At 36.8% G+C, this 12,168-nt stretch overlaps 1 protein-coding gene across 1 annotated transcript; it reads left to right on the top strand.

Annotated features, from left to right (window-relative positions):
- The first annotated feature begins 769 nt into the window (after positions 1–769).
- On the top strand, positions 770–9,949 carry LOC126617864 (SAL1 phosphatase). The gene is made up of 8 exons (XM_050285956.1): positions 770–1,042; positions 1,712–1,787; positions 5,420–5,493; positions 5,592–5,797; positions 7,124–7,334; positions 7,412–7,510; positions 7,599–7,752; positions 9,591–9,949. Exons 1-8 carry the CDS (start codon positions 821–823, stop codon positions 9,752–9,754), a joined length of 1,206 nt encoding a protein of 401 aa, XP_050141913.1. The 5' UTR covers positions 770–820; the 3' UTR covers positions 9,755–9,949.
- The last annotated feature ends 2,219 nt before the right edge of the window (positions 9,950–12,168 follow it).

The raw sequence follows: 12,168 nt of genomic DNA, 5'->3' as shown, positions 1-12,168 counted from the left end.
GGAATTAAACACGCTACCTTAGGGCCTCCAAAATCGAGCAGATGCCTAGGGTGCCAAATATGCCTGCCAAAGCTTCAATCGCCGGAAAAAATGAAACTTTTCAGCAAAAATCAGAAAATATGGTACAAAAGTGTTATCTTTAAGGATGGAAGACCCCGACCTCAACTTAATCTAGAAACCCCGACTCAATCTTCTGAGCTCTTTCTCAACATCACTATGTACAAAATTAGAGCTCCCTCAACCTAAAACCCCTGACCTCTCTTTGGAGATCTCTCTCGACTTCCCTCTCTTTGAAACCTCTCTTCCAAGCTTTCTCTCAACTTCCCTCTCTTCGAAATCAGAGCTTAGATATTTGAGCTCAACCCAAAAACCCAAAGCTCACAACTCTCTCTCTACATCCCTTTCTCGACCCAAAAAATTAGAGCTCACAATTATGACACAATGAGTTGTGAGTTTTTAAAACTTATATGTGGGTGTTTTCATCATTTTGCTTTAGTGCATGGTGATCATGGAGTGTGTATGACCAATTTATCCTATTTTGATCACAAGAATAAGAAAATAACCTATTTGTATCAATTTCTCTAAAAGAAATGGCTCATTTCTATCAATTTCCCTTTTTATTTGAATGACGAAAAAATTAATAAATTGGTAAATTTCGATAATGAGTGGCATATATATTCAGAATGCAGTTGTTATCCATTTTCTAATATTTTAATGAAAATTTCCTCAAAAGGAAAATTAATAATAATAGAGTCCCCTGCACCTGCAGCAAAATAATTGGTGTGATACAATTACCGAGTAAGAAGAAAGAGAGAGAGAGATGGCTATAAATTGGTTTAGAGCAGTGCCCAAATTACGACATTCAGAGCCCGAATTCATCAGGTCACACGCATTCTCACTCTCTTTCTCACCTACCAAAAGGGCTTTCTCTGGAAGTGGAAGAATAGCAACAGCTTTATCATCTTCTTCTTCTTCAATGTCCTACGAAAAGGAGCTCGCTGCTGCCAAAAAGGCTGCCTCACTCGCTGCTCTCCTCTGCCAGGCAATACTCTCTCTCTCTGATTTCATCACTTTTTGTTTGAGAGTTGACTTTAAGAATGGAAACCCAGAGCATAAATTGTCGATTGAGTCCGCTTCGAATTCGGAGCATGATAATGTAATTTGCGACCAACTCAGAATGCAAAACATTTGTTTGAGCAAAACCCATGTCGTGAATTTGCCAATTCTTTTGCCATTTAAGCATTTATTGGACAATGAATCCGCCGTTGTATTTGTTTACCATCTCCAAGAAACAGAAAGCTTGTATTTCAACCCAGATTGCTCATTAAGTAGACCCATGGCCAATGTATGAATGTGTATACAAGTGAGTATGTGACTCATGTCTATACAACTCTGAGGAATAAAAGAGAGGATCTTTGATGTGAACACCACTATAATTCAAGTGTGATATACTATATGATTTTATAAGGAGCTCCTGGCGAGAAATATTCCTTTTCTAAAGTCATATGAAGGGCAAATTGAGAAATATATAATCCCGTCTTATAGCCTTATAATGTCTGTTGTCGTATGAAAATTGTTTCCCTTTGGCTTACGATTTGTGAGTTAGCACTGAGCACTGAAATTATCATTGTTATTTTCATTTCTACTACGCTTGTAGCAATATAATCTGTCATCCCAAGTTGACTTCAGTTATTGGTTTTCTCTGCTTCAGAAGGTGCAAAAGGCCCTATTGCAGTCAGATGTTCATTCAAAATCAGATAAAAGTCCAGTTACAGTGGCGGATTACGGTATGTTTACAAACTCTTTTGTTGATGATCGTCTTTTACACTTGATCTGTTTAGATATATATATATATATATATTGTTTTTTCTTTTTCTTTTGGGGGTGTTTTATAATGAATCACAGTCATCTGCAGTTTGCTTTGAAGCTATCTTGTAGCTCCACACTATGCTTTTAGTATTGCACAACTTTCTACTAATTCTCTTTTTGAAGAAAAGAAGTTTAATTATTTTGTATTACTAAATTGTCACTGCTGGCAAGATTCAAATCCATCGACTACTGCTGCTCCCCCGCCCTCCACCACTTGAACTAATATGTTAGGGAATTCGGTTTTCATTAGATGTTTCTCGAAAATAGAAAAAGAAAAGTTCTGCTCATATTTTCTTGCATATAGATAATATCCTAGGTTAAGCAGTTGATATTCCCTCCTTAGGAAGTGGCAAGGTTTTGCTGAATTATTTGATACTAGGTTTTCTTGCCTGGCTTATAAATCTGTCAGCCTGTATTTCTTTGACCAACATTTTAATGTGAAATATATATCTGGTCCCGAACCATTAATGGAAAACAAAGATAAATTGTTCATCACGTTGTTATAATATTTTAAGAAGAAAGTAATTACTTGTGAATAATGAAATGAAATATGTGCCATCTTGTTAATATGCATTGAGAAAGTAAACGTTGCAATACTACTTGGCTGGAAGTAAAGTTTCGCTGGCAAACAAATCTTTACATAATGGAATTTTTGTTCATGACTGAAGACCATAAATTCTGCACAATTATCCACAATGTTGGTTAACCAATCATTGACATTTCAGATGTTGTTGAGTCTAGAGACTCCAATGAGTCTCTCTTACCAAAAGAACTGAAAAGTTACTTTCTTGTTACTTAGATTTTATTGTGGAAAATATTTGAAACAGCAGATTTCTTACAATTAACTATAAGTAAATATAAAAGGTTGGACACAGTATGCATTTAGAAAATTTTCTTTAATATGTTGGCCTCAAGAATGCTTTTAAGTCACTGTAGAATTTTAATTATCCATTGTACTGAACTCCAACATCTTGCTTACTGGTTTTAACCATAGAAAGTAGCAAAAGATTTAGATCATTATTTGATGCCAATGAACCTGATACGAACTTCAATATATGGTCCACCTTGAATAATATTAGTACATACCAATACTTGTATTATCTTTTATCCATTGAAGAATTTTGGAAATGAAGAAGATGCCAAATGAGTGGCAAAAAAGCAATTTGGTGCCTATGTACAAGAATAAGAGCGACATACAAAATTGCATGAACAATAGGGTATTAAGTTAATGAATCATACAATGAAGCTTTGGGAGAGAGTAATTGAGCATTGATTGAGGCAAGACACACGGTTCTCAAACAATCAATTCGGGTTCATGCCAGGGCGCTCAACTATGAAGGCAATTTATCTCATATGAAAATCGATGGAAGGATATAGAGATGTGCAAAAGGATTTGCACATGGTCTTTATAGATTTGGAAAAAGCCTATGATAGTATCTTAAGAGAAATTTGTTGGAGGATTCTAGAGAAGAAAGGAGTGTGAGTAGCATATATCCAATCAATAAAGGACTTGTATGATGGAGCAAGGACTACAGTAAGAATTCATGAAGGACAAACTGAAAGCTTTCCCATAACCATAGGGTTACACCAAGGCTCACCTTTAAGTCCTTTCCTTTTTGCGTTGATTATGGACGAGTTAATGGGACGTATTCAAGATGATATCCCTTGGTGCATGCTTTTCATAGATGATATAGTATTGATAGATGAAATGCTTGAGGGAGTAATGTGAAACTTAATTTTTGGCGGGAAGTGTTGGAATCCAAAGGTCTTTGCCTAAGTAGGTCAAAAACAGAATATATGGAGTGCAAGTTTAGTAGGAATGGGGGTCCAAATGAAATAGGGGTGAGGATTGTAGATCATGAAGTACTAAAGAGTGTATCTTGCAAAAGAATGGAGAATTTGATGGAGATCTCAACCATACAATACAAGCTAGATGGATGAAGTGGAAGAGTGCATCAAGTGTGTTGTTCGACCGTCATATGCCACTAAAGCTCTAGAGAAATTTTACAGGACGACAATAAGGCCAGCAATGCTTTATGGAATGAAATGTTGGGCGGTCAAGCACCAACACGCACAAAAAATGAGTGTAGTAGAGATGAGAATGTCTCGTTAGATGTGTGGGCACATGAGAAAGGGCAGGATTAAGAATCAGGATACGATGTAAAGTAGGAGTGGCCGTAGTTGAAGATAAAATGAGAGAAAATCGGTTAAGGTGGTTTGGACATGTGAAACGAAGATCTACAAATGCTTCGGTTAGAAAATGTGATTTGAGCATTAGGGAAAACGGGGTAGAAGAAGACCTAGGAAGACTTGGAAATAGACTTTAGGAAAAGATATGAAGTGCTTGGAGCTAATGGAAGACTTGACGCAAAACCGAGCTCAGTAGCGTTCTAGGATTCATACAGTCGACCCCACTGAGTGGAATAAAGCTTTGTTGTTGTACGGATTATGGATTGCGGGTTCAATACTTGCATCATGGGTATTCTCCTTGCTCTTTGTATAGTGACCATTGAAGTCTGGTTGTGCTTTGTGGCCAAGAGTTTCAAATGTCTAGATATATGAATAGATGACGAGAATAATTTAATGCTTGTCAAACTTACATCACCTCAAACTTTCTACCGTCTCATTAAATGTTTCCCAAAAGTAGTTTTCATTCCATTAGCTGGTATGAAAGGAAGTCAAAATTTTTTGCTATACTAGACATACATGTCTGTATAGAACGGGAGAGAAGTAAATGCAACATCTGCACAGATGTCCATTTAATTCCTTATCCTTTACTGCACTGCAAGAAATTCTATATACTTTTAAGTTTTCCTGATCTGCCTCACCATGGTTAGTGTGCTGATGGAAGGTTGATATGATGCCCTAGGAAAGACAATTTTTTGTCACACCCAGATTTTAATGGTCAGGTTGTCTGAGCCTGTCCATAAATTTTCTCTTGCACACGTGAATGGTTATTATTACTTTAAATTGGCCATGATTATATCATAATTTGTAGTATAGACACTCCATTTCATTTTTCCATGTTTCACAGTAAGCTTTTATTGTTTCTCCCCCATATTTTTTTTTGGTTTTACATTCAATCTACGCTATCCTTGAATGTTTTGAAAGTGGAGCACGTTACGTTTCTATCAAAATGACTAGGTCCCTTAATTGGATTGCCCATAAGCCCCAGTGTTTTTGTCTCCACCTAATACCAAAAGCAGATGCTTGGGATGTTTTATAATTTTTTTCCTAGAAAAGTAGAAACAGTTGTTTGACATATAATTGAAACTCTCATTGCAATTGTCATATTTCTTATTGTTTCACTGTCAACAATCATTTGTTTCTATTTATAGTTTTATATTCATGATATCTGATAATGCTTTTTAGTCTGGATGCTGAAGCTGTGATTCAGTCTTGAGAGAAAAATCACATACACTAACTCAGAAATTAGGCTGAATATGAAAGGAACTGTAACTTTTTAATTTTAAATTTTTTTTTTGTCAATATGAAAGCAACTGTGATTGACTGCCTCTTTCTTTTTATTTTATGAACCTGTGATTCCCAGGTTCACAGGCTATTGCGAGTTTGGTACTGGAAAGGGAACTTCCTTGTGAATCGTTCTCGCTTGTGGCCGAGGAGGTGAGCATGTACTATTTTGCTGATAAAGTGACATTCAGATTCTGGGTTTTTTCTCCCTTGAATTGTTAATCCTACTTCTAACTTTTAAATCTCTTTAGGACTCAGGAGATCTTCGGAAAGAAAGTGGGCAGGAAACACTAGAGCGCATAAAAAAACTTGTTAATGATACTCTTGCCAACAGTGACTTTTCCAGTGTTTCTAATTTAACCACTGAAGATGTGCTCAGAGCTATTGACAATGGGAAATCTGAAGGTGGTTCTAGCGGCCAGCACTGGGTTCTAGATCCCATAGACGGAACCAAAGGGTAAGCTTCTGAACATATTTTGAGAGATCTTGTCATCGGTAAGATGGACGTCTCTTAAGTCATTAGTTAAGAAGAATGCTTTCTAAAGGTCCATTCCATTTAAAGTTGTAATTTTTGATGATTTGGAGATGATGTGACCATTTTGTCCTGTACCCATTTCATTTCAAATTATGTGATTATCCTTCTGTCATGTCTTGCATGTATGAGGGATGCATGTAACATGAATTGATGAAGTCTATATATGGTACTTCAATATATAAGCATGCATAGTTTTTTTACTTTTGTTTATGCATATTATATGTACGGAATTATCTCAAAGCTATTAATCATTTCCTTCAACATGCCGAAGTGTCAGGCTCCTAGTGTACGACCATGCATTCTTTTAAACTAAGCTGTAATCTTTCCATTTGGAGTGCGACAGAAGTCTTTCCTTGGCTATTCCTTTATAGAACATGGTATCTTTTCCGTTAACTGATCATTTCTGATCTCCGTTTTACTTTTTCTTTTTTGATGTTTCTCAAGCACCTTTTCTTTTTAATACGGCTATTTTCATACCGTGTTCAGTTTTGAATTTGAAAATTTAGGATGAAAAGCAAACTGTCTATTTCAGATGTTATTTGGCTTCCATCACTAAGAAGCAAGTCACCATGCAGAAAAGTTTGATACATAGTAAAATTTGAAATGTGACAGACAATAGGCATTGTGATCAAGTTGGTTGTTAAGGAAGCCCCACATACGCTCACACACACACACGGGTCCAATGGTTTGAACTGTCTAAATTTACATCCCTTTTAAGAACAATAAATGCAAAAAAGAAAAAAAAGAAGAAAGTAAAATGTTAAATCATTTGACCATTTAATTGTTGTGGTTATAGCTTGTTTGTTTGACTACTCTTCCCCTCCTATGTGATACATGGGCATCTCCGCTAGACCTTATTCTGACATTCCTTTGTATTTCTCATCAAACAAATAGCATCTTCTGTTGTCCATTATCCAACACTTCAGTTTCATCTGATTTATTTGATCAAGTTTAGGTGACTAAATGATTTCAGATGTAGTTGATTTTATGTAAGATGATCCTTGAATAAAGGATTAAGAAGTGGATGGTTTGGATCATTAAATCCACTGTGGGTTGGCAGTTATTATAATTTGCTGAAATTTTATTTGGTAGGGTGCAGCTTGTTTTAGTATTAGTTTATAGTTTTCTTCTTTGATTCATTTTTTTTTTTTTGTCAAACGTTTTCTTTGATTCACTTGCTAACCTGTTTTCTGTATTGATTTAATATGCTTATGAACCTGCCATGATAAATAGCTGATTCTGCTGTAGGTTTGTTAGAGGAGATCAATATGCCATAGCATTGGGATTGCTGGATGAAGGAAAAGTTGTGTTGGGTGTCCTGGCCTGTCCAAATCTTCCTCTTGCATCCATTAGTGGCAATAATCAGCATTCTTCATATGATAAAGTTGGTTGTCTTTTCTTTGCTACAGTTGGTACCGGAACATATATGCAGCCATTGGATGGTTCGTACCCGATAAAGGTTAGCACTTATAGATAACTCATTGCATTCTTTATTTGAACAGGTTTCACAGAATTAATGTTATTACTGTGCTTCAGGTGCATGTCAGCGCTACTGAAAATCCTGAAGAAGCTTCGTTTTTCGAATCTTTTGAAGCAGCACACTCCTTGCATGACTTGTCTAGCAGCATTGCTCAGGTACTGTGTTTGTCTGTTCCCCTTAAACGATTTAGGTTGTGTGTGTTTTCTATTGAATATTGGTAGTCAAACATTATTTTGTGAATAGAAACTTGGTGTCAAAGCCTCGCCAGTTAGAATTGACAGCCAGGCAAAGTATGGAGCACTTTCCAGAGGAGATGGAGCAATATATCTTCGTTTCCCCCATAAAGGATATCGTGAAAAAATATGGGATCATGCTGCTGGGTGCATTGTCGTGACTGGTAAACTGTTATTTCTTCTCTTATTATATATCAACATAGCTCTTGGACCATGCTTTATAGAATAGCCTGTAGGCCGTGACCTCCGAGCCCTCTCAGGAGGATGAAGTTGTAAGCGTTAGGGATGAGTTTGAGTTTATAAAGTTAAGGTGTGGACCTTTGGATGCAATGCAATCATGCAAACGATATTTGGATCACACATTCCCAGAGGCTGGTATGTTTAGACATGTCATTTGAAACTCATAGTTGTGGATATGTATTGTTAGGAATTTAGATAGAAACCTTAATCCTAAGGCCTAAACCCAATATATATATCCCCACATCAGTAATGAGCAATGTATTAAAAGCATGAGGCGTGGGCGAAGCCTCACGGGACCTAAATTTTTTAATATATACACTGAACTGAGCGTACACATATATTATATTAAAAAAAAAGAAGATTATTAATCAATAATCACCCTGAGCACACACATATATTATAAATACACACACACACACACATATATATATATATAATAGAGGATGAAAAGCACAATGAGCACACATATAACAATGCACACAGACAACACACACATCGATTATATAAAAAAATAAAAATCAGAAAAAAAAAAAAAGACAGAGAGACAATAGTGCAAGGAAGAGGTATGAGACAGTTAAAACCCTACCCAAAATTTGGGTGTGGGAGTCAAACAGACGCTTGGACCCCCTGAGGCACCGCCTCCGCCGCCTAGGCGGCTCCGGCGACACCTTCCGCCCACTCCCTCATAACAGAGGCAGCAATCCTCACGTCCAGCCTCAAAGGGCGCCTAGGCGCACCCTGAGGCGAGCCTTTTAAACCATTGGTTATGAGCTGAACAGAAGGGGCATTTCTCTGTTTTCAAAAAGGGATTCCTCTTGATTTTAATTTTATGCCCTTTAGTTGATCTTGTTTATCGATAGTCTCTGGTGTTATGCAAACATATAAGATGTATGCCCTTTAGTTGATCTTGTTTATCGATAGTCTCCAGTGTTATGCAAACATATAAGATGATGCTATGTGAAACATATGAACAATAAAGTAAACACGCAATACATAAACACAAAGAATTTAGCGAGGTTTGGCGAACTTTGCTTACTCCTCGTGTCTCGTGTAATCTCTCTTGAGAAATCACCTGGACTATGCACCATTTATATAGTTAATGAGGAAGCCTGGCCTATATAAAGGGCTTTAGGGGAGTTTTCTGTTGTTTAAAATGTGGTGTATTAATAAAAAGATAAGAAATAGGAGATTAGAGAAAAGGTTTTTTTTTCCCTTTTCTGTCATGAGTAGGACCGCTGCTACCCTGGGTAGATTGGTACTGGAAGTCTCTATGGATAGAAGATTAACAATTCTTCCATGGTACATTACCACTGAGTTTTGTCGTAAAAAATAAACGGTTAGATCTTGCATATAAGAATCTAATGGGTCTTGCGACCATCTGATCTTTGCATAAAACCCGTACCATTGAGTGGGACATAACAGTGTAGCCGGACCCGAAGATTAAACCATACATAACTTACCTTATGTTGGATTCAGTTAGTTTCATTCTGTATTTAGGTCAGGAAAGAAAAGATGTTTCATGAAATTACTTCATTGATTGTATATTTATCCAGTCACTTCAAAATTGCATGAGCGATCTTCTGAAAGTATTCCTCTCTTAGGAATCGTTGAGGAAAACTCTATTTTTATCCTTGTAATAGAAAAAGCTACTAATTCAAGAACAAGTTGATAGTTTTCTTGTTTTCGGGATGCAGTCTTAGGGTTTATATTTGGAAAACATTTTCTGCAATTCTGACGCTGGTTTTTGAATGAAACTTTTCAGAAGCTGGGGGTGTGGTCGCAGATGCTGCGGGGAACCCGTTGGATTTCTCAAAGGGGAAGTATCTTGATCTTGATACGGGCATAATCGTCACAAATCAGAAACTAATGCCATTACTATTGAAGGCAGTTAGAGAATCCCTCGAAGAAAAACTTTCATCTCTATGATTTTTTTATCAGGGCAATAGTAATTGGAGGATCTTCAAGGCAATGTTCCTAACAAATGTTTTCAGAAGCAATAACGTTCAGCGTTTGTATTGTGATACAGTGTTTTCTGTGTAGGATATTTGTCCTTTCACTTGCCTCATTGGTCTCCCGTATGTTTTTACATAATATTATATACGGAATTGATATCGGCCATTATGGGTATGCGTGCAATATCCTTGTGTACCCTGCCGCTTTATGGCCTGGGTCCTTGTTACAATTTCTTGGCCATCTCGCAATGTTGGGGTAATCGTATGCCACTAGTTTTAACTCATCGAGCGAGCATTGCTCGTGATTTGTGATTTGGAGTAAAATTCTTTGGTATACTTATTTTTAAAATAAAACGGGGTGACCCCGAGGGGGGCAATGTCGTACGTGTAACTCATCCATACCACTGCATGTTTTTCTATGCAAGTAATCCCAAGGAATTGTAACTAAAAATAAGAAAAGAGGTTTGCATTGGTAGACTAATAATAAGAAAATGGGAAAAGTGGGAAGGTAGTTGTACATATACGAGATCATATAAACCAATCTTAGTCTATCAACAATCTCAATTGTAAAGAAAAATGATCACAATATCCATTCCAAAAGCAAACAAATAAAGAAGCTCTTCCAAGTTCCATAGTCATCCAAAACTTTCTTCTATAACCAATGGAATATCCTCCCTAAATGAACCAAGTATGTCTAAACTTGGCAACAAAGTTTCACAAAAGAAACATCATGGGCAAACATTCATGAAATGTAAAGGGATTGGGTTTGGTTAGGTTTGGCTTAGTTTTCGAACCTCCAAAACGAAACAAAACCAATAAAGTTCGGTTCGGTCTTTTTTCGGTTTTCGATTTTTTAACTTTGGTTCTGTGTTCGGTTTTTTTGAACCCACCCCCTACTACTGAGCAATTTGCCGGGTCCGAATAGTATTTTCCTGCACTTCTGACACACCTCAACCCCAATAACACAAGTTACAAGGCCATGATGTTCTGACCATCATTAAATTGACCATGTGATCCCACCAGGAGATGACATCACAAGCCAATTCAATGACATAAGCCATAGAAAGAAATTTACGATGTGCAAAAATTTGAACAAAGTGTTCATTATTTATAAAATCCAAAACTGCTATAGAGTTCACTTATCAACCTCCCACTTGGGGACACAAAATCTTGGGATTAAATCTCGTTATTATCACATCACATTAGAGCAGCTAGAAGTTTCACACAACAGTAAACATATAAAAGTGCAATGTTGTGGATAATCAAAAGTATGACCATGCAATTATTACAATAAAGATAAAACTGTAGTAAATGAAACATCACCCTAAGTCCAGAGGATGAAAGCCTAATTGCCAAGCCCACTCATTACCACCGGTGTTCTCGTTATTCTCGCTACGTCCTGAGGGGTTGACAAAACAAAAGTTAAGTGGACCAGTTTTATCTCATCAAAATCATTCCAATATACTAATCTTCGTTTTGAAATCACATGTATAGTAAAAACTACATACATAATAATACTATAATAATAACAGTCAAGATCAATTCAATCTCGCTCATCATATCAAAGAAAGTAAATCAACCACAAATAATATATATATATATATATTGCAAGCAGGTGGAATGCCATCTACCTGATCGATATCTACCGTCTACTAGAAAATTCTAGCCTCTACTAGGATAGGAAATGTACCTGCAATAAACCTACGGTCATAGCTAGCTATACGATATGTACGATATGTGGTGAAAATAAATCACCAAGAATCTCAAGATATCATTTAAGTTATATAAGTTGTAAGCCTCGTTGAAGACTAACGATACTAATATGCATCAACATATAAATAAATAACGTAAAACATTTAGTTTTTCGAAAAGTTCAACTTATAGGTTAGAAGAGTGTCTGTTGTCAACATGCTCCTTGTTATAATCCTTTTAGGGGTAGGCATGGGACAGGTTGGGCCCAAATTTGGAAGAATCAGATGATACCCTATTTAAATTGTAATGGGGCGAGCCATGGCAGGTAAGTGGATTTTGAGTTTTGGAACAAGACTTAACTCGGCCCATTTAAAACGGGTTGGTTCCAACCCTTATTTTTTAATTTTTTTTCAAAAATACATAATTTTCATGAACTGCACTACAATGCACTACAACAACACAAATCCTCCTCAACAACCTAGATCCTCCTCGACAAGCCATCTTTGTCGATCTCAAGCCCACCGTCATCGACGAGGTCTACTATCGTTGTCACGACATCTTCATCTATCTTCGATCTCTACTATCTCTCAGGTCCCTCACAACACCTCCTGCATGAGCTTCTTGAAGACGGTGGTTGTATACGAGTTTGATTTAGATGTAGAAGAGACGTTATCAAGCTGCCCCTTTTGCTTCCAC

Source organism: Malus sylvestris, chromosome 1 (assembly GCF_916048215.2).
Source record: "Malus sylvestris chromosome 1, drMalSylv7.2, whole genome shotgun sequence".
Lineage (NCBI taxonomy): Eukaryota > Viridiplantae > Streptophyta > Magnoliopsida > Rosales > Rosaceae > Malus > Malus sylvestris.
This window is presented reverse-complemented; position numbering and strand designations above follow the sequence as displayed.